This window comes from Gopherus flavomarginatus, chromosome 15 (genome assembly GCF_025201925.1).
Source record: "Gopherus flavomarginatus isolate rGopFla2 chromosome 15, rGopFla2.mat.asm, whole genome shotgun sequence".
Classification (NCBI taxonomy): Eukaryota; Metazoa; Chordata; order Testudines; family Testudinidae; genus Gopherus; species Gopherus flavomarginatus.
In genome coordinates, this window is record NC_066631.1 from 15,750,754 (window position 1) to 15,774,552 (window position 23,799).

At 41.0% G+C, this 23,799-nt stretch overlaps 1 protein-coding gene and 1 non-coding gene across 2 annotated transcripts in view; one reads left to right on the forward strand and one right to left on the reverse strand.

The window, feature by feature from the left end:
* Nucleotides 1-23,799, forward strand: part of MAPK1 (mitogen-activated protein kinase 1) — a 51,753-nt gene that overhangs the window by 23,725 nt on the left and 4,229 nt on the right. The window contains exons 3-8 of the mRNA XM_050924000.1: nt 229-418; nt 5,153-5,269; nt 7,389-7,503; nt 11,024-11,155; nt 18,474-18,583; nt 20,042-20,169. Coding sequence (XP_050779957.1) covers nt 229-418; nt 5,153-5,269; nt 7,389-7,503; nt 11,024-11,155; nt 18,474-18,583; nt 20,042-20,158 — 781 coding nt within the window. The 3' untranslated portion in view covers nt 20,159-20,169. The remainder of the gene's footprint in view (nt 1-228; nt 419-5,152; nt 5,270-7,388; nt 7,504-11,023; nt 11,156-18,473; nt 18,584-20,041; nt 20,170-23,799) is intronic.
* On the reverse strand, nt 1,683-1,754 carry TRNAE-UUC (transfer RNA glutamic acid (anticodon UUC)). The gene has a single exon. It is a non-coding gene; the product is annotated as a tRNA-Glu (tRNA).

A 23,799-nucleotide genomic window follows, 5' to 3' on the forward strand; every position in this document is an offset into this window, starting at 1 on the left:
ATTGAACAGATTGATTTGAACCAAATCTTAAAATCAAAAATATATCTACATAGCTTCGTGATTGTTAAAGTGAAAATGAAACAGTGAGACACAATTTGTGGCTTGGCAGTAATTTTAAATTCTGAAATTAAAAATGGGTAGTTCATATAGCACATTATGTGGATATCTAAAATGATTTGTTGATTGAATTATGGATTTGTTTGCTGCCTTACATCCAGTGGCTTACAGATACATTGTGCAAGATCTCATGGAAACAGATCTTTACAAGCTCTTAAAGACTCAACACCTCAGCAACGACCACATTTGTTATTTCCTTTACCAGATCCTGAGAGGGTTAAAATATATTCATTCAGCCAATGTGCTGCATCGTGACCTCAAACCCTCCAACTTGCTGCTTAACACCACTTGTGATCTCAAGGTTAGTTGGAGCCTTCTTGCAAATCGTCATTTTTTAGCTAAATTAAACTCCGCTGTACAATGACTCAATACAGTGGTTCTCAATGAGAAGTCTGAGGCCCCTGGAATGCTGCGAGCAGGTTTCAGGGGGTCTGCCTACATGTCCAGCATAAGACTCTTTAGGGACTAGGGCAGAAAGCTGAAGTCCTCCTGCACAGGACTGCACCCTGGGGCTGAAGCTGAAGCCTCAGCAACTTAGCTTTGTGGTGCTCTCTGAGGTGTGGGGCCCCAAGGAGTTGGCCTGCTTGTTACTCCCTAATGCTGGCCCTGGCTTCTATATGCAGAAAGATTTGTGGCACATTTTGGATTGTGGAGTTTTTTATAGTTGTTGGGGAGGCCTCAGAAAGAAAAAGATTGAGAACCCCTGACTTAATAAACTACTTGCCGTAATCATGAAACCAATTTTTGTTGTGAATGTGAGCTTTTCTAGATAAAATTGCTAGCTTTTGTTAATGAACAGTCTCTGTAAACTAGAGCTAGACTTGACTTTTGCATAATAGATTATAACTTTCTCACCTGTGAATGGACTATCCTTTCCATAAATACATTCATTTTACTTTCAAGTAACCCCTATCAATTAGTGTAATCTTGAATGTATCCTGCAGTATATAGACAGAGATGCACTGATTTTTTTTTCTCACATCCCCATAAAATTAGCAAATGAAACCTGTGACAGCCACTTTCAGTGAACCAAAGCAAAGGATAGTAATATAGAACCACAAGTAATGACTGTATAGTTAAGGCCAAAAAACTATTTCCTCCTTGAGGCTGAATTTTGACTCTCCCACTAACTTCCTAAGAAACTCTTGTTTTGGCACCTGAAACTCTTCATGAGTAATCTATGCCTAGAAAATAACTTCACGGAAAGAGTTGAATTTAAAATGCCCTTTCCATCAAGAATTATGGGAGTATAGAAAAAATTAAGCCTCTATTTTGATGTTAATCTGTCAGTCTAATGTTACAAGCTCTGCTTCACCTAATTAAGCTTTCTTTTAAAAAATATCTCTAGTTGTCTTATTATAAAGGCAATCTTCAAAATGTAAGCTCAATAGATAGGCTTGTAGGTTTGTCACAACGAGTTTTTAAGAAAAATCATTCTGCCATTCAGCTGTGTACTTGCTCATCCCAAACAGTGATTACTGGAGTGCTTACCCTGAGTTCTTGCTTTTGTTTTGTTTACATTGCAAGTGAAGAATAATTGAAGCTTTTTTGGTTTAAAGTCACTTTTCCCTGACTGGGAATTGAACCCAGGCTGTGGCAGTGAAAGTGCCAAATCCTAACCGTTAGACCACCAGGGAGCTGGGCCCTCCCAGACCCACAATGCATGGGTATCAAGTGTTAGTGGAATATTGGTCCTGTGCCAGTATCTTCTGACTCACTGCTCTGGGGTTTCAGCAGCCCTTGGAGGCATCTTTTCATTTAAGGAAGGAAACAGGCATTGGTAAACATCTTCAGCCTCCTATAAGGGAGAGGCTGGCAGCAGTAGAATTTCAGAAGAATCTCTGTGTATGTGTATACCCTCGAGGGATAACAGGTGCCATTTTGACCCTAGACAGAAAGTCACACAAAAGAAAGTCAAGAAGCATGAGGCAAGAGAAATACATGGAATGTGACTTTTGTGAGCACTAATCCTCTTTATTCCCAGTGTCACTTCAGGCACTACAGGACTGTTTTTAAATATAGCTCTCCAAACACAAAAGACAGTCCCAGCTCCAAAGAGCATGCTTCTGAACTAGAAGGGTGCTTTGATGTTTACAGTTATTACGTATATGGTTGAACAACAGGGCTGTGGAAGAAAACAACTATTTGGCAGCAGACTAGCAATGCATTACTAGATCCTAGCGCAAGTGGCATGATCATGGGCATGACTGTTCAATAGTTTGGTCCTTGGCCTATTTGTGTCTTTATATCTAAACATCTGTAGAATGATAGCTATAGATGAACTTAAATAATGGCTAAAATGAAATTAAATAATTTTGCCTTTAGAAAAACCAAACCTTTTTAGAGGAACAGTTCCCTCTAGGGTGGAGATATAAGGCATATAAGGTATCACCTTTGGAGATAGCAGTGTTTGGATGGTTTTGAATAGCGAAAGGAGGGAGAGGCATGGTTTCTCTTCTCTTGGGAACCGGGGTTCTAACAATATGAAATGAAGCTGTTAGAGCAGTTACCATTTCTTCAGGTTATGCCAGCAAAATAACTTCTTTGAGGCCTTAAATATGGTTTAGCTCATGCCATTGAACTTAACGGGGACTTTTTTTCTCTTGGAGATCATCCTATTGATTTATACTGTTTGCTCAAGTGTCTTACCAAAGGCCCTCTAATCAATGAAAGTGAGACTTTCAATTGCTGCAGCTATTCTTTTTTCCTGACTAGTAACTTTTTTACTTGAAAAACTCCTTTCTATTTTTACTGCTGAGAACTTAGGGTCTGTATCAGGGGTTCTCAAACTCGGGGTCAGGACCCCTCAGGGGGTTGCAAGGTTATTACATGATGGGTCGTGAGCTGTCAGCCTCCACTCCAAACCCCGCTTTACCTCCAATATTTATAATGGTGTTAAATATATAAAAGTGTTTTTAATGTATAAAGGTGGTTGCACTCAGAGGCTTGCTGTGTGAAAGGGGTCACCAGTACAAAAGTCTGAGAACCCCTGGTCTTTATTGTGGTGCCACAAAGTGTAATTTTAGTTTGTTTTTTGTAACTGACCGTATGTGATTCTCCTGACATACTTCACTATTTACTTCCAAATGTCACCAGCCTATTACAAACATTTGATATAATAGTATCAGAGGGGTAGCCATGTTAGTCTGGATCTGTAAAAGCAGCAAAGAATCCTGTGGCACCTTATAGACATGCATCCGACGAAGTGGGTATTCACCCACGAAAGCTCATGCTCCAAAACATCTGTTAGTCTATAAGGTGCCACAGGATTCTTTGCTGATTTGATATAATCCAAAAGGAAAATGTTGCAGGTGATTAGATTAAGAATTACATTTAAAAAAACCTAAATTGTCAAGGATCAGCCTCCATCAGAAAATGGAAAAGCAGAATAAAGGATAGAAGAAATACTCATAGGATTATTGTTGATACTTTGCATCTGATGAGGGAAATGTTTCTCCTTGATGAGGCCTCCCGAATTTCTATGTGATACGACATAATCTATTTTTGACTACAGGATATGAAGTAAGGAATTGTCATTTCCTTTTTTTTGAATTCACAGTTAAGTGTACAACATCATTATCCCTTTATAACAATCTAGGGAAAAATTCCACTTCGTTGTCTATATTTGTGTTTCATTATCGTTCACATTCTGTATCTTAGTAGTTTCTCTGGGAGGAAATATTCTACCCATAGCCGTAGTGGTTTTCTGATGGAGAGAAAGTTCCTCTCTGATAAACTTCTTGTATAGACTGTTCCATATTGTAGACTGTTCCTCATGAAGGAGAAGTGAAAGCTTACTCATGTGGCTTAATCTCAAGTCACTCAATGAGCCAGCCACTTGCCCAGTGAGATAATGGACATTAGCAGTTGGCTGGTTTCCCAGAGAACTGTCTCTAAATTTTTTCCATTCTCTTTTACAAAAAACAAAAAGTGGCCTGTTCACCATTTTTTCTTCTTCTCCTCTCCTACCTTGGAAAAAAGAAAGTTTGTAGCAAGCACCATCCTTTTCAAAATGTGCCTAGAGTGACCTCCCTCATTCCTAAGGCTTGTGAGTCCCTCCATCAGTTAGAGTTCAGCTTTCTACAGTCTCTTCACCAGAGGATAGACAAAAGCAATTTCCCGCTTTTCTGCTGAATTTGCCAGTGTGGATAAAAGCTACTTCTCATTGTTGTGATCTAGGTGTGTCAAATACTTAATATGTCATGAAAGGGGTGCCAGGGCTCAAGCAATTTTTTTTCTTTCATAACTGATGTGGCAAGCCCAAAGGTGCTAGGGCTATGAAATGCCAAGCCTACAGGTACTGGAGCTCAACCCTGATGTCTGTCCAAAGGGTTGATAAGCTTTTTGCAGTTCTTTCCTCCCTCAGCAGTCTACATTCTCCCCAGTCTACCACTATCTCATGGCTCAGTAGTATGCCTCTGTTGCATTGACTGCATTGTGGTGGCAATAGCTTCTTAAAATAGAAGTACTGAACTGTGCAAAGGAGGTAGTTGCAGTGTGAAGTAGATAGATCATAGAAAACCATTAATGAGCAGGAAGTAGTTCTGCTGATATCCAACTTCTCTCTCTCTCCCCCCCTCCCCCCCCCCCCCCCCCCAGCTACAAGATAAGAATAGGCCTGCACCTAAAATTCAGGAATTAGTCAATTTCTGTTCTAGTTACGGCTTTTCCACAGACTCATTGTGTGACTTGAGCAAGTAGTAATGAACTTTTGTTCCTTGGTTTCCTCATCTGGGGAATGCTTGCCTATCTTGTACAAAAGTTATGAAGCTTAACTTATTCTTTATAAATCACTTTGAAATCTTTGAATGACAGGCAGCATGTGAATGCAAAATATTCGTAATTTCTTTGTTTAGATTAGTTAATTTAGGTTTTTAATCTACTGTATATATTTTTCTAGATATGGAGAAAACAAATTTACATGTAAAAATTACAGCCTTACAATGGCTTGAGAGAAGATAGTTTGGGTAGTAACTAAGGTGAATTATAACACTAAAATTTGTATTTCTAATACTATTTTTTAATTTAAAACCAGATTTGTGACTTTGGACTGGCTCGTGTTGCAGATCCAGATCATGATCACACAGGGTTCCTGACAGAATATGTAGCCACACGTTGGTACAGAGCACCTGAAATTATGTTGAATTCTAAGGTAAAGGACTGTAGATGGACCAATAGGAAAAGTATGCTACAAAGATATCCTAGATTTGTATTACAGTAAAGTTCCATTTAAATCATATTGTTCATGTCATTGCTGGCTGCTGAGCAGCTTAAATAGTGATTGAGATGTCTTCACCAAGAAGACTGCGAGAAGCAATAGAAGATTTTAAATTTAAGGGGTTTGACTTGGTTGGTTATGCAGGATAGCAAATGCCTGCATTAATGTATACAGTACTGCTTTATATATGAAGTGCTTATATGTAGTCTAGTACACATTTTTTTTCTAGTTTTCCAAGAGATTAGGTGGGAGTTGGTTAGAATTTTGGTATATCAGCAGCAAGGTCGTAAGACTTCAGTTCCTTTTTGTTTTAAGTTTGAAAACCAAATATTTCAAATTATCACTTACTCCTTTTGCCTGTTTTACTGCTAGTAGAGGTTTCCCAGAATTGTGTTAGCATGTGTCAGAGAGAACTTCAGTTTAACAGCAGGAGGATGACCAGTTTTAAATACGCATATAGCACTTGGACATATCACGTTCCTCATGGAATTTAATTGCTTAGCACATTAGTTCCTTTACACTGTTGACAGAACCATGTTAAGTATAACCAGGCTTTGATATGTTTATCTGACAAGGTTACAGCTAACATGATTCAATATGTCTGTGCAGGAGGACTTTTCCTGGCACAACTATGTATCAACCATGGTGTACTATACACACCTTCTAAGCTACACAGCCACTTTTGTAACAGTGTAACCTGGGTAAATCTGGGCTACCTGTTGTTGTTGTCCCAGCTGCTTGTGCCAGAGGCAGAGGGCTGTAGGTGGTCTTTCACATTTTGTGCTGTCCTCCTAAGCAGGCACCTGAGAGTTAGGTCTAACTAACCTGGTTAGGTCCTTTATACACAGCAAAAGAAACATAACAGAAGCTGGCTAGAGCCTGGAAATCTGTCAGGATCACTAGCAAAGTAAACAAATGGTACACTTCCCTCATGGTTTACAGCAGAAGTGAAGTAGGGATGTGTGAGTGGAACCTGTTCAGACCCTTCCCCCATGAGCTGGGGAGACCATGTCCCATATTACCTCTCCCTCACCAGTACTAGCAGCCATCAAGGGCTGGTATTTCAAAACCCAAAATTCTCCAAGTGGCTCACAGAAGCAGGTAGTTCAACTATAGCAACTTCAGAACATCTGAACCCTTGCCGCTCACCCTTCTCATAATCAGCACCTCACAGGATACTTCAAGGCAAAACTGCTGTGTCTGATTATCTGTTGCCATATCCTCTCAATTTCCTCTTGCCTCTCATGCCTCAGCCTCCCAAAAGCCTGCTAATTAATTTTTAAATTGTGTAAGATATTTCACATGATTTCTTTACAAAATTCTATATACCCAAAACATTTATACGTTTCTTTGTATATATGTAAATATACTATGGTGCTTATCCACATATATGCTCTAAAGTAACCAGGTAAGCTTATTTTTGTAACTTTTGTCCTTCCTTATTCTTTTTACCAACTCACATCCCAAACATTTGTTACTCTATTTTGTGGCCTAATACTTAGATTGTAGAAGCTTTGGGGAAAGGACCATGTGTGTATTTGTTTGAAGTGTATAATATGCTTCTGGGCACTATGGTTCTTACATTTCGATATGTAATGGATTAACTTGCTTACAATTCTGGTAAAATCAGACTTGGTACGATCTGCTGATACAGGGTGTTCTATAACAGCTTAATGTTGTTAAAATCTATTATGTAGACAGGCCCTGAAATCAGAATTCACAAAAATGCATTCACAGTTCTTGACCTGATTTGGCAACAGCTACAACTAAGTTTAAAGAGATAATGCCTTTTGATTAAGAAATATTGTGCATTTCTTCTCCAAGGAAAGTATTACTTTCACTCATATTTTTGAGACACAATGCTTGATTTATTCCTCGCTGTGCAAGAATGATTTATGTAACAGTATGATGTCTTAAGCATGACTCATCTAAATCACTAAATTACACCAGTGCCCTATCTTTCAAAACCACAGTACCTTAGCACATATAACCTGTTACTGTGTTAATTATACAATGAAGTATAAAAAGGGCTTCTTTTCTCCTCCCCTCCCAGGGTTATACCAAGTCTATTGATATCTGGTCTGTAGGATGTATTCTGGCAGAGATGCTCTCCAACAGACCCATCTTTCCAGGAAAACATTACCTTGATCAGCTGAACCATATCCTTGGTAAGCTTTTTATAAAAAGTAGTTTCTATTTCCACAGTTGTCTCTTACCTCATTGGTGGATCTCTACCAACACCACCAGGCTTGGCCACCCATTTATCCACCTCTCCAACAGCTATCTCCATACTTTCTTCCACTGTATTATATGTATGGAATACTCTTCCTGAAGTGTTCTGCAAGACCACTACTCTCTCCATCTACGTACTTCTGTTGTGATACCTTCTAGAAATGACCAGCCTAGTTTGAGGGGCAGTTGAGGATTGCTAAATCTTACTTATATAGGAAAATACTTTTAACTGGGTTAGAACCATAAAGTTCTGCATGTTACAAGCCTATGTGAATGTGGGATATTTTTATTGTTATCCTTGTTCCCTCTCTCCCTTCCCTCCCATTATTTGTTATAATCACATCATGTATCTAGAGTAATGGGCCTCTAGCCTGATTGAATCCTCTCAATGCTATCACATATATAAATTAGTAGTAATAATAATTTTTCTTCGAGTGCTTGCTCATATCCATTCCAGTTAGGTGTGCGCGCGCCGCGTGCATGCTCGTCGGAGACTTTTTACCCTAGCAACACTCGGTGGGCCAGCAGGTCGCCCCCTGGAGTGGCGCCGGCATGGCGCTTGATATATACCCCTGCTGGCCCGCCTGCTCCTCAGTTCCTTCTTACCGCCCATGTCGGTCGTTGGAACTGTGGAGCACGCCTAGCCGTTCTCCACCTCCCTAACGTTTCACTCTTCTGTAGTCTAGTGTATATAGTTCAGTTATTGTAGTGTTAGTTGTAGTTATAAAGTTAAGTAAGTATAGTTGTAAATAGTTATACTGAGGATCGGGGGTTCGCCCCTTTTTCCTCCCCGCGGTGCCAGGGCCCATGCCCGGTTCACCTGGCTTTAAGCCTTGTGCAGCCTGTCATCGGCCGATGCCAACAGGAGACCCGCACGACTCCTGTCTGAGGTGCCTAGGCGAGTCCCACCTTGTGGACAAGTGTCGGATCTGCAAGGCGTTCAAGCCCCGAACTAAGAAGGAGCGGGACAGTCGCCTGAAGCAGATCCTGATGGAGACAGCGCTGACTCCCCCACCGTCGGCACCAACTCCGGCACTGGGACCAAGTGTCGCCTCCGCTCCGGACCGCCCAGCACCAGCGAGGGCTCCAACTTCCCGCTCGGCACCGGACCGGCACCCTAGCCGGCACCGCTCCCTCTCCCCGAGGAGCAAAAAGCACAGGGCTCCTGTGGTGCCTGCAACTGCACCACAGTCAGAGAGTGCCTCAAAACCTGACCGCCCGGCACCGAGCGTCGCCGCACCATCGACTCCGGCCCCTCAGAGACCGTTGAGTCCGGTGCCATTCAGCTCCCCGGTGAGGACAGGGGTCGAGCTCGTCGCGCCCTCCACGCCGGAGACCTTCTCAGCGGCACGCGACATCATCGCATTGACAGAGCCCGAGCTGCCCCAACCCCCGGCACCGCCGGTGTGGGTTATACAATCGCTGGGCAAGCCCGCCATGGTACGGCCGCATTCGCCAGGCACTACCGGGCAGCGGTCCCGGTCTAAATCGAGGGACCACTCACAGCGTCGCCGCTTGAGATCTAGACGCAGCTCGCAGTCCCGGGACCGCTACCTGCGGCACCAGTCGTACTCGCGGCACCGTTCAAGATCCCGGTCGCCGTCGTACTACTCTCGGCACCGGTCTAGATCGCGGCACCGACGTTCATACCGCAGCCGATCCCGGCACGGCAGTGGACGGCACCGGTCGACCTCCCGGCACCGAGCCGGTAGCAGGCCCCGGTCTAGATCACGGTACCACCATGACTCCCGGTACCATTCACCGGCACCGCGCAGCGACGTCGGAGTGCACAGAGGCCTTCCACCCAGGCGAGGCTGGCAAGTCCGTCTTTTCTCACCCAGTGGTGTCAAGATTTATCAAGGGCCTGGAGCGGCTCTACCCCCAGGTCAAACGGCCTACCCCTACTTGGGACCTGAACCTGGTTCTAACCAGGCTCATGGCGCCCCCCTTCGAGCCCTTAGCCACATGCTCGCTGCTGTACCTATCCTGGAAGGTGGCCTTCCTAGTCGCTATTACGTCAGCCCGGCGAGTCTCGGAGCTTCGGGCTCTGACCGTGGACCCTCCGTACACGGTGTTCCATAAGGACAAGGTACAGCTGCAACCGCACCCGGCGTTCCTCCCTAAGGTCGTTTCCGCCTTCCATATTAACCAAGACATCTTCCTGCCAGTCTTTTACCCAAAGCCGCATTCATCCCGAAGAGAGCAACAGCTCCACTCCTTGGACGTCCGAAGAGCTCTCGCGTTCTACATTGAGAGAACAAAACCCTTCCGGCGTTCACCACAATTGTTTGTGGCAGTAGCAGAACGCATGAGAGGCATGGCAATCTCCTCCCAGCATATCGCATCCTGGGTCACGTCCTGCATCAGGACATGTTACGATTTGGCCAGGGTGCCAACGGGACCCCTGACCGCCCATTCTACCAGGGCTCAGGCTTCCTCGGCCGCGTTTTTGGCTCATGTCCCCATACAGGAAATCTGCCGTGCGGCCACATGGTCTTCTGTGCACACCTTCGCATCACACTATGCGCTGGTACAGCAAGCTAGAGACGATGCCACTTTTGGCGCAGCGGTTTTGCAGTCCGCAACGTCTCACTCCGACCCCACCGCCTAGGTAAGGCTTGGGAATCACCTAACTGGAATGGATATGAGCAAGCACTCGAAGAAGAAAAGACGGTTACTCACCTTTGTAACTGTTGTTCTTCGAGATGTGTTGCTCATATCCATTCCACACCCGCCCTCCTTCCCCACTGTCGGAGTAGCCGGCAAGAAGGAACTGAGGAGCGGGTGGGCCAGTAGGGGTATATATCAGGCGCCATGCCGGCGCCACTCCAGGGGGCGACCTGCTGGCCCACCGAGTGTTGCTAGGGTAAAAAGTCTCCGAGCGTGCACGCGGCACGCGCACACCTAACTGGAATGATGAGCAACACATCTCGAAGAACAACAGTTACAAAGGTGAGTAACCGTCTTTTATAATAAAGGGTTTATACAGTATCGCTCTACTAAGTGAACAGTCCAGGCCACTTCTTTAAGTCTCAAATAACTTCTCTGGAAAATGAAGAGATGATCTCTTCTTTATTGTATTGATGATGATATTAAATTGAATATTACAAAATAAAAATGTAGATTAATTTTTAGTTCACTTGTTGAGACTCAAATGTAGCTCATTTCATATTTGGTAGTACTTATTTTTCTATAAGCTGATCAAAAATCAGTTTTCCATCACAGACTGATACAAGTCTAATATAAAAATATGTCTGTGAGTGAGGATGAAACTTGATCACAATTGTTTGTGAAAGCTATTTATATCAAATTACTTCATCTATCACTTTTTCTAAAAATAAATCTGAGCAGCAGTAATAGAGTAAAAGTAGAAATCTTTGAGTATTATCAAAAGCTTGTAATGTGGCCGTTTCAATGTACTTTCCATATGAATGAAATTATTTTGTATTTTTTTAGGTATACTTGGATCTCCTTCTCAAGAAGACTTGAATTGTATAATCAATGTAAAGGCCAGAAACTACTTGCTTTCTCTGCCACACAAAAATAAAGTACCATGGAACAGGCTGTTTCCAAATGCAGACCCCAAAGGTATTTTATATTTTTGCTCCATTACATTTGTCTTGATTTTTTTTAAAGATGGAAAACAGCACAAAAAGCAACCAATGGTGGGATTTTCAGAACTGCTTAGGGATTTGTACACCAGTTCCTAGTAAAGTTAATGAGAATTTGGCATACAAATTGCTTAAACTGCTTTGGAAAAAATCTCATTTTAAAATTATAGATAAGCATGACACTTCGGTTTTTTTAATAAACTTTTACCTCCTTTTTAATCCTGGATTAGCATCATCTATCCTGGCCCCTCTACAGGCGAGTCTCATCTTAACGCACATTTAACATGCGCGAATTCAGTTTTGTGCAATCGGCAAAAACAAAAAACGGGAAAAATAACAATTTAAATACTGTACCTGTAGTGTGGGCGATTCCGCCCACCATTACATTGAATGTAATTTTGACTATATGCGATTTTCTTTTTACGTGCTGACAGCAGAACGTAACCCCAGTGTAAGATGAGACTCGCCTGTATTTACATCAGTTTGGGAAAGGGGAAAAGTGCCAGATGAGCGAACCAATGGGGTTATAATGAAGATACCAAAGAAAGGAACTCTCAGTGATTGTAATAACTGGTGTGGTATCACGCTTTTATCTGGCCAAGCAAAGTATTGTGTAAGATCATAGTCCAGCATATATCAGAGGCAGTTGATAGCATTCTCAGAAAAGAGCAATCTGGTTTTTGGAAAGGTTGTGGATACACAAACCAGATCTTGACTCTACGAAACATAATAGAACAGAGCTTAGAATGGCATCGGCAACTCTACATAAATTTCATAGACTTTGAGAAGGCTTTTGATAGCATTCACACGACCAGCCTATGGCACATTCTGCGGGCATATGGAATTCCTTTCCATATAATCAAAAGCTTCTGTTTCGACTTTACATGCTTTACAGTTTTGATCACAGTGAGCTCAGTTTTGAAGTCAAAACAGGAGTACGTCAGGGTGTGTCATGTCTGCACTCCTCTTCAACATTGCCATCGACTGGGTAATGCAGTGTACAACAGAAGACATGCCAAGAGGCATTAAATGGAAACACTTCTCATCCTGTGAAGACCTGGACTTCGCAGATGATGTCTCTCTCCTATCGCATACCCAATACCATGTACAAGAAAAAACAATTTGACTCTATGCATTCATCCAGCAAATTGGACTGAAAATCAGTAAGACGGATATCATGACCTTTAATATTGCTTCACCATCACCAGTACGGATAAAGGATCATGTTCTCATCAGTGTAGAAACATCCACATACTTGGGCAGTACCATCAGCCAGGACAGTGGAACAAGCCAGGATATCCGGAACAAAATCAATAAAGCCAGGAAACACCTTCAGGAGCTTATATACAGTCTGGAAATCATCAGAATACAACATCAAAACCAAACTCAAGATTTATCAGAGCTGCATACTTTCAACACTACTTTATAGTGCAGAATGTTGAGGAATGAGAAAGTATGACATATCCAAACTGTCTTCATTCTATATAACCTGCCTCAGAAAAATCCTCCGTATCTTTTGTCCCAGAACAATATCAAATCAAGATCTATTGACACAATGCAGCCAAGAGGATCTGAGTGCCATCATTGCCAGGAGGCACTGGAGATGGATCTGTCATGTGCTTCAGATGGAAACTGATTCCATCACCAGAGTAGCAATAAGATGGACACCTGAAAGCAAGCGAAAACAAGGCTATCCGAAAACAACATGGCGAAGAGCTGTGGAAGCTGAGCTGAAAAACCTGGGGCACAGCTGGGGAACCATTGAAAGATTTGCCAGAAACAGACAGGAGTGGAGGAGCTTCGTCACTGCCCTAAACACTAGAGGCGTAATAGGAACGTGATGATGACGACGACAACCTCCTTTTTAAACTCATTGTCTGTAGCAGTCCATATTTCTCAAAATTAGTTGCAATGAAGTTGACTTCAATATATAAAATGGAAATCCCAATTTTCCATTATCAAGGCGTTAAAATTGTTAGTTGTCTAAGTGTTGGGATTGAATTTGAACCCAGAGACCCCAGTTCAATTTTGAACTTATTGGAGGTCACAAATTAAAAGGATTTTGGTAATCTCGTCTCTGTTCCTGTTGGATGTTTGTGTGTATCACAAAATCATTGTACAGTTTGATAAGATTGGCAGATTTTGTCCAACCTAGAACTTCTTAGTTACCAAAGTGATAGGCATCTTAAAAATACCTTAAATATTGTATTGTGTTTTCTCTTTCAAGATAGAGATGCATTGACAGAATGAAGTTTTCTTCTTAGAGTACTTGTTTGTGTCCATTCCATATTAGGTGTGTGTGCTCGCCACATGCACTGATGCCGGAAGTTTTTTCCCTCAGCATTCCTGGGCGTTTCTTCACTTGAAAAAACTGCATTGGTTCATTTTGACCTTTAAGATCCATCTTAAGAGCATCTGGAAAAAGGAATAGCTGCTTCGCTGCCAGTACACTCCTCTTCAGACTAGCCATCAGAGCAGCAGATTATGCAGTTTCCACTCCCAAATCTCAGTGAAGGAAACTGTAACAATGGGTGCCAACCTTGCACACAGTTCAAGAGATGTGAAGCAATCACAAGAACAGAAGAACTAGAAACGGGATGGAGCTACCGGCAGCAAGGCTCTATCATGATTTCAGGCATACCTGACAACTTCAAGGATATATAAGTAAACAGAAGAAGAAGTCAGTTTCTAATGCAGGAAGCAGAAGAAATACTGTGTCCTAAAAGGCAGATTAAACTACAGAACAGATTAGTAGAGCAGGTAATCCACAAATCAAGGGACTAGGACTTGAATGAGACCTTACAAAGGATAAGATCCATTCTAGAAGACCCCAAGTTATACTCATTTTGCATCATCCCAAAACAGCAAAGCAAATATTTACTTTAAATGAGGGAACGCAGGCTCGGGCAGATCTCGGCATAGCAGCTGCTATCCAAGTCTCCATCAGTTTAAGAAGTCTTAAAATGAAGAGATGTTACTCTCATCTGACAATGACCAGGCAGGGTAGGTTCTGCTCCAAAAAAAGTGTTTAATGGTAAACAACTTGATGGTTGTATTTACCACTGCTGAGACCAATTTGCCATCCAGACTCATTCTACATAAGTTTAGCAGTCTAGCTACTTTAAAGGTAATATTGGAAAGTCAAGGATTTTTGTTTAGGCAGATAACTGACATGGTTCTAAAATCTGGAGGGCAAAGTAGGAAATAATCAGTTGCATCCTTGTGGATGTAGGTTAGATTCAGCATAAGTTCGCAGAGTGCAGAAGGAATCTCCGAACCCTCCAGACCACAGACTTAAATTTCTGTGGGATAGTGTCAGCAGGCTGGAAACTGAGTTACTGTGGGTTATGGTTAACAGCTCTGAATACAATAATCAGATGGTACAGGAAAGAGCGTTTTCCAGGCATCTGTGTGGGGCTAGGATCCTAAAATGGAACACAGTACAATAGCTGGTTGAGATTGTGTCCATTTTAGAACTTAAGTCTAGGTTTACAAGTCCGCGCTAATCCCCTATGAAGGTGGACTCTGGCTCCCCTAAGTTTTGCCAGAAGGGTGTCTGAGTTAAATATTCTTAGTAGTGGATGAGGTATATTTCACAAGGACAATTATGCACAAAGGAACTCTAGAAATGTTCTAGCCCAATATCCTAGTACAACTCAGGACAGAAGTCTATACGTTGGTCCAGTTAATCACATCCTCCAAAATGTTGGTAACTCAGATGTAGTATGGGCAATTGAACTTCAGTCTATCCAATTCACTTCATGTAAAGGAAAGAAAGTAGCTAATGACAAAGTGACCAGATGAACTACAAACTATATGTATATGAGAGACATTCAATCAACAAGGAACTATCCTTCACTAGAGCTCAAAGCATGCTTCATAAGATTGCTGACATGCACTAATTATGGAAATAAGCAAAACTGCTACATCTTTCAATCCATATGTTTACCAAACATTAAGCTTGACTTATCTGACTCATTTGGTAAAAGTCCTAAAATGAGTTTTGTAGAGAGACTACTTGATTCTTTCTCTCCCTATTGTTGAATCCTGCTGGTTACATCCCACATACACATAATTGCCAGAGCAATTATGAGAAAAATTTGGTCATTACGTGTACATTTTTCATCGAACCAATGTTGGTCAATTCCTGGTTCACCCTCAGATCAGGACTCTGAACCATAGTTTCGAGAAGAGAACTGGATAAGTGGAAAGCACGCTGGGCCTGTGTTACCAAAGGATTAGTATTTAGATTAACCAGTTTTTATAGTTTCACCAGCTATTTAAGTTAGTCTGAAATACAGTTGGTAGGAATTTCTAATGTTGCCTGCCATATAATTCAGTTCTAATTGCCTTAACATTCCTTCAGGGTTAGGACCCACTCGCATACAGAATTCAGACATACTGTTTTACAGAAGAAATTTATAGTTAAGACCCAGGTTTTTTTATCCCTTTGTTTTGCATGTCTCCACAGTGGTTGTTCTGTGTTCGTTGACTTTCACTCACTCTGAGCGGTACAGAATGTGCTAGGTTTATAAAGTCCATAAAACCATTGATCTGTGCTTCTAAGACATTGGTGGGCGGAGAGGGGAAGACTTCAAGAATTCAGTGCTGAATAAAGTTGACTTCCTGAATCCCTAGAGACACATTCCTTATTCTGTAAAAAGCGACAGAGTCCTGTGGCACCTTATAGACTAACAGACATATTGGAGCATAAGCTTTCGTGGGTGAATACCCACTTCGTCAGACACAGCTTTTGTGGATGAATACCCACTTCTGCATCTGACGAAGTGGGTATTCACACACGAAAGCTTATGCTCCAATATGTCTGTTAGTCTATAAGGTGCCACAGGACTCTTAGGCCTGGTCTACACTATGCGTTTATACCGATTTTAGCAGCATTAAACCGATTTAATGCTGCACCCGTCCACACAACGAGCCCTTTATATCAATATAAAGGGCTCTTTAAACCGGTTTCTGTACTCCTCCCCGACGAGAGGAGTAGCGCTGAAATCGGTATTACCATATTGGATTAGGGTTAGTGTGGCCGCAGATCGACGGTATTGGCCTCCAGGCGGTATCCCACTGTGCACTGTTGTGTCCGCTCTGGACAGCAATCTGAACTCGGAAGCACTGGCCAGGTAGACAGGAAAAGCCCCGTGAACTTTTGAATTTCATTTCCTGTTTGCCCAGCGTGGAGCTCTGATGAGCACGGGTGGCGATGCAGTCCCAAATCCAAAAAGAGCTCCAGCATGGGGCATACGGGAGATACTGGATCTGATGGCTGTATGGGGAGGCAAATCTGTTCTGTCAGAGCTCCATTCCAGAAGACGAAATGCCAAAGCATTTGAAAAAAATCTCCAGACAGAGGCCACAGCAGGGACTCAGCATAGTGCTGCGTGACAGGTGTAACGGAAAGCCAAAGAATCACATGGGCGCTCATGGAGGGAGGGAGGAGGTATTGAGGACTCCAGCTATCCCACAGTCCCCACAGTCTCCGAAAAGCATTTGCATTATTGGCTGAGCTCCCAATGCCTGTAGGATCAAACACATTGTCCGGGGTGGTTCAGGGTATAGCTTATCAATTTATCCCCCCTCCCGTGAAAGAAAAGGGAAAAAAATCATTTCTTGACTTTTTTATATGTCACTCTGTCTACTGCATGCTGCTGGTAGACGTGATGCTGCGGCACTGAACAGCAGCACCCTCTCCCTTCCCCTCCCCGGTGGCAGACGGTACAATATGACTGCTATCCATCGTCGTCATCAGCCCGTGAGTGCTCCTGTCTGGCCTCAGGTGAGGTCGGCTGGGAGCGCCTGGGTAAAAATAGGAATGACTCCCAGTAGATGGTACAGAATGGCTGGTAACCGTCTTCATCATAGCAACTGGGGGCTGAGCTTCATCAGCCCCCTCCTTTCATGTCTAAAGAAAAGATTCTGTCCTGCCTAGACTATCATAGCAGCTGGAGGCTGCCTCCCCCTCATTTTATCTCACTAACAAGTCAGTGTTTCTTATTCCTGCATTCTTTATTACTTCATCACACAAATGGGGGAGACACTGCAACGGTAGCCCAGGAGGGTTGGGGGAGCAGGGAAGCAATGGGTGGAGTTGTTGCAGGGGCACCCCCTAGAATGGCATGCAGCTTATCATTTCTGTGGGATCTAACACGGAGCGGCTGTGCTCTCTAGTACACTGGTTCTCTAGCACGCTTGCCCCATATTCTAGGCAGGACTGACTCTATTTTTAGATAGAACATAAAGGAGGGAATGACCTGGGGGGTCATTCCCATTTTTGTCTTTGCGCCCCCGGCCGACCTCAGCCAGTGGCACCCATGACAGCAGCAGACGGTACAGAACGACTGATAACCATCATCTCATCGCCAATTTACAATGACATGGCAGACGGTACAGAACAACTAATAACCATCTCTGCTATCTTGCAAAGGCAAATGAATGCTGCTTTGTAGCACTGCAGTACCGCCTCTGTCAGCAGCGTCCAGTACACATACGGTGACAGTGACAAAAGGCAAAACGGGCTCCATGGTTGCCATGCTATGGCGTCTGCCAGACCAATCCAGGGAAAAAGTGCACAAAATGATTGTCTGCCATTGTTTTCACGAAGGAAGGAATGAGTGATGACTTTTACCCAGAATCACCCGCAACACTATTTTTGCACCATCATGTATTGGGATCTCAACCCAGAATTCCAATGGGCGGGGGAGACTGCGGGAACTATGGGATAGCTATGGGATAGCTACCCACTGTGCAACACTCCAGAAATCGACGCTAGCCTCAGTACATGGACACGCACCACCGAATTAATGTGCTTAGTGTGGCCGCGTGCACTCGACTTTATACAATCTGTTTTACAAAACCGGTTTATGTAAAATCGGAATAATCCCGTAGTGTAGACGTACCTTTAGTCTGGATCTGTAGAAAGCGACAAACACAGCTACCCCACTGATTCCTTATTCTAGTACTGGCCTATGGTATTATGAATGTTGCAATCCTAATACATTCTGAGAACTCTCAATGTGAACAGGAAATCAATGATCAGAGAATAGGAACTTGGATATGGAAAGGGTAATAAAATAAAAATTTTGGCATTCCTGTTAACTACATTGGCTAGTCTTCTGCTCCTATTATGGGTAAGCTGAAACATCTTCACACTACAATTAGCATTTAAAACAAAGGGCAATATTTGTGTTAGACCTCAAATACCAGTCATTGTATTATTTTTAATATAATAGAACTTTCAGCATATGTTGACTTTTTGTCTAAAAAATTATTTCTCCTCTTAGCACTTGATTTGTTGGATAAAATGTTGACCTTTAATCCTCACAAGAGAATTGAAGTGGAGCAAGCTTTGGCCCATCCATACCTGGAGCAGTATTATGATCCAAGTGATGAGGTAAAGGATTTTTAACATAAATATTGTAGATGATTGTACAAGAAATCAGAGAATCCCTTTTAAGGATACAGTTTGTATAGTTGGATCTTGAAAAATTGCCAATAGTTATATAAATCAGTTCTATATTAAAAATTGTTACAATTTGTGTACACTGTGTATATAAAAAAATCGCAATGCTTATACCAGGAAATATTTGGATTGCAGTTCCCTTTGGGACTTTAGAACAGCCATATTTGGTTGCAGATAAATAGCGAGTAATTTAGTTAAGCTAAAATTTTACAGCGTGGGTATTTTAAATTGCATATTTGTTTAGGGATTTTAGTATGGATTTAGTAGATTAATTCTGGGAACCTAAATTTGAAAGTTCGTCAGAAATCTTTAGATACTACATGAGTCTGGTCACACTTAGGCATGATTTTATTAGACAATGGAAAAACACTGACAAATCAAACCCTAAATTTAAAATTATATTGGGCTTGTGTTAAAGTATAGTTACAGAAACAGAACCATAAATGACACTTAACTAAATCCCTTGCTATTTCATTGTTTAGTTGAGTACTTGCAAATTGAGTTTAAAGTTTCCCTTCAAGGTAGTGTCTGTATTTCCTTCTGTCAAAACAAAACAAAAAATTTAAAAGCAACAAAAGGATTGTTAGATTTTTTGTTATTTTCACTCATTTTACTATGAAAGTCTTATTGGATGGTGCCTTGTTTGTGACCACATTTCATAGTGTGTGTAGTATATATGCAGGTTTAATCTTGCTATAATAAAAGCAAATTTGCTTGTATTTAGAGAAATGTTGTCTTACTAACTTTTCATTATGGAGTATCTATTTAACTTCAATCCTAATTTAGAATTTATATTTAATGCTTGGAAAAAGTTGGATTAACTTTTTTGAAATCTCATGTCTCCTGTGACTTTCCCACTTCCATTTATTTTAGATTTTTTTCCATTGTGTTGTCACGTTCTCTAGATGTAAAATGAAAAAAACATTGGGTAGACAGTAGGAAAAAAGACCTAAGACCCCTGTTATGAACTATTATGCCATAATGAACTACCATGCCTCCGAGGCGTGGGGGTGGGAAACAAGGTAACTGAGATTTGCCTTAGACTTTCCAGAAAAAAGTCTACCTTGGCGTAAGACCTTGCCAATGAAATTTCAGAAAGATTAGTTTAGTTTTGGTGACATAGGGCAGAGTGAAAGTCAAAATTAGGTTTATAATGGAAGGTTAAGTGTCTCTCTGGAATTTGTCTTCAGGTAGCTACTCAGCTACAAGCTTTCACTTACTCAGATATTTCAATATGTTTTAAGTTTTGAATAGCTGTTCACTAAGAAATTATTTAAATCTTGGTATATAAAAATTAATCAAGAGACGTTTATGCTACCCACTTCAAACTATTTGCTGTCTTAACATTTTCTGTTTTTAAAAAAAATACTGTCGTTTTTTTTTTTAAAGCCTGTAGCTGAAGCACCTTTCAAGTTTGACATGGAATTGGATGACTTGCCGAAGGAAAAACTGAAAGAACTAATTTTTGAGGAAACTGCTAGATTCCAGCCAGGATATCGATCTTAAATTGTGCATAGGTACATAACGCCATAATCATAATGAACCATGTAAAAGAGATAGAGGAATTGATAGAACTTTATGTAGTTATCATTAATGCAAAACTCATAGCTTGTCATTTCATTACTATTGTAAAGCAACCCCTTAACATCTAGTTATTGCTTTTAGAGTACTGATTTGACCTCAGCCATAGTGTTTTAAACAAATGGGTTTAATTTTCTCTGCAATGTTAAAATGCCTACTGGGAATTCAAGCAATTTCTGACCTGCTTTTTATTCAATTTGTAGATTACATTTGAAGATTGACAGTGAAATTGAAATGGTGGTTGCTTGAACAAAAGCTATGGCAGCACTGATATTCAAATGTTGTTCAAAAGATCTCTTAAAACATAATATCAATGTAAACTTAAAATATTTCAAAAACTTGTTCTAGGTTGTTTCTATTTTTAAATAAACATTTAATGTTTCCATTGTTGTAATATAATGTAAAGAGGAGAAATCATTGACCTAAACACAACAAGAACGTTTTATTGATAGTCATCCCAATTTGTTTGAAAATAACTCCAAAATATTTGAGTACATAATTCACAAAGGCATCTAAAAGATTTTATATTTTCATTTTGATTAAATGAAGATTGTATAAATCATTAAGATCAAAGTATTTTTGTGCTGATTGCTATTCACTCTCTCCAATGGCAATTTTTTAAAAATACATTAACCCCCCCCCCCCCAAAAACAAACAAACAAAAAAAAAACCAACAACTGAAATTTGCAGGAACAATCCACCTCACGTGTAACTTGCTTATAAAGTCTTGCCCACTCTCCTTTATCTACATCTTTCCTCGCCTGGACTTATTTTGTAATGATCCTCTTTTTTTTTTTTTTCCCTTTTTAATAGGCGTAAAGTATATTGATGTAAAACTTTCTTTAGATACCCTAAAATTTACAAGTCTCAGCTTCCTGCAAAATTATTCAGATTTACTCAGAGAATCCTTGACTAAAACTTTTCTGTGATACTGATAATATAAAGTACTTTTAAATAGGCCATTGAATGAAGATTTGGATTGTTTCTGTTCCACTTCCATGTAACAAACTTTTATCTCTGGATCAAACATGTCTGTTTGACAGCTCAAACTGTCTGTACTGTGCTCCTATGTAAAATTGAGTGTATTGATCTGAATCCATTTCAACAGCTGTCCACCACAACTGGCATCCTTGTTTGGTAGCTTCAAAAGAGAAGCCAAGGATTTATTGAGCCTGAGCACTATCCTTATCCATAGAGGGAGTCCCTGCTGGTCAGGATTCAGGGAAGCGTGTGGACTGTTGGCTTCTCTGCCACAACCAGTGCTTTATCTGCACTGAAAATAGGATTTCAGTTTCCCGTATGGTTGATCCAGATCATTTTCATGAACACTGACTGTGTGTGAAATTAGTGACGAGCTTTGTGGAAATGTAGACTGTTATACTCCAAACCAAGCTAACTTCCACCATGGTCACTAGCTTGAACAGGCAGTTATTTGTGTACAATTGTACAACAGAATTTATTTTGAAATTTTGTTCTTTTAATGGCTTCTAGTTTTTGTTTACTATATTAACATAGCTACCATTTATACCTTTAAAATGGTTAAAATAGCCTTCTTTAAACCTAGATTTATGTGTCTTCAGATTAACTTATCCTCAATGGGTTGCAGCTTTTATGAAAAGTCAGGCTTCACTACCAATAAAACTAAAGACTTGTGGCTCCAAGACCTTAATGATGCCAGTCTCCCTTCCACATTCTGCAACTTTAGTTCTTTCTGAGAGGCAATCACAATACAGGTCCCTGCTCCTATGGAAAAAGTTTAATTAAAATGTCTTCGTAGGAAAAATTTAAGAAAAATTGTATTGAACTTTACTTCAGCCTGCTACTGCTGCGCTATTCTGTCTATATGGGCAGAAGTCAGGCCAACTAATTAAGCTGTCACTGAGAAGCATACTGAAACAGAGCCTCTTTCAGAGTGTTGTACAGAGCAGAGAACGCTTTAGTGGCAAAATGGGTAATCTAAACATTGAACCATTGATGCTATGAAAAGTAACTCAGAGGAATGTGGTCTCTTGTTCAGCCAGTGTCCTGGAACTTCAGATAATGAGGGTTGTCTTTGCTTCCAGGAAACAGCAAGTAGAAAAAACAGCCCTTGTATAATTCCTATGATAGGAATTGATTTCTATCAGCTAGTTGGGGGAAGCAGGAAAAGTGGGAATCTAGTCACCAAGAATGCCCACTGTTGGGAGGAATGCAACTTGATATCTCCATGGACCAGAAGCACCTATTGGTGCTGAGGACTTGTCACTTAATAGAGAAGGAGAATTACCTAAGGCCTGTCTTCACTAAAAAATGTTATTGTTTGAATAGAGTTTTGAAGAATGGAGTTGGCTGACATGATAATGAACCTCAGCTAGTTTAGTAATATAATCACAATAAACTTATACAGTGCTGACTGACCATTCAGACCAGTCAATCATGATCAGCATTGTCAGCAAGTCCAACTCTTCACCATTGTTTTTAACGTAAGTTTCTAGTTCATTTTAACTTCACAATGATACTCCATTCCCTTTGATGTCTTTCCTGTTTCCTCTGCTTTGTCAACCAGATGGATTTCTCCCATTTTTAGAGTTTTTACATCCAATCTTAGCACTAAACTGCATATTTTCCAGCAAGTATCTGTGGCAGTGGCAGTGAGAGGCATCTTTCCTGTACAGTTGTTTCTGTGCATCTGTTGCCAAGTGGTAAGGATGATTCAGAAAGACAAATCCAGTCCCATTGTTGTAATTAATGTATGTGGTCTTGATGAGTCTAAATTTCTCTCTCAAGTCTATGGTATTTTCTGAGATTCAGAATCTACTGTCTTGAGCCTGGTCTCTGGCATTGACAGCCTATATAAAAGTAGCTGATATTCTTCAGTCCACAAAAGAATATACAGTTACCTGAAAAAAGCTTCTTCCTGTGTAGTAGTCATTGTCAACTGTTTTCTCTGCTATACATGCTAGACTTCCTTGTGGAAGATTTACACAGGTGACTGTCCTGCAAATGTTAGGACATTCCCCCAAGGCAATGGCTTGTTAAAAGAATTCAGCAGAACTGTAGTTTCCCCATATTTGCCTTTTAACTGAGTACTGCAAGCTGGATAGCTTTGCCTCCAGTTAGGTGATACATTTTAAGAACGTTGGTTCCTGTTGAACTCCCTCCCTATTCTGTTTTTAGTACTGATAGTAAGATTCCATCAGTTTGGATTGGTGGATCTGAGGGTATGGAAATACGATTCGCTTAATCTTTCATTATTTGTAAATATTTTTTCATCTCAGGTACAGCAATCTAGAACATCCTTCTGGTAGTTTAGCATGTTTCCTGTGGATAATAAATCAATTAATATTAGGAGTTCTGAAAAATTTCTCTTTTAGACAGTTTGTCTGAACACTAGGAGATCTTCTGTAGAACATGAGCAAAAGATGGTGGGATTTGAAAATCTTATGAATATATTGGTACTGCTGCCTTTGACTTTTTTGATTAGCTGCAACTTGTCAGTCCGAATTAATGTATATGAGATACAGAAACACTGGTAATTTTTCTTATCTTAAATTACAATTTCTTGTTCAGATCTTCTTCATTAAAAC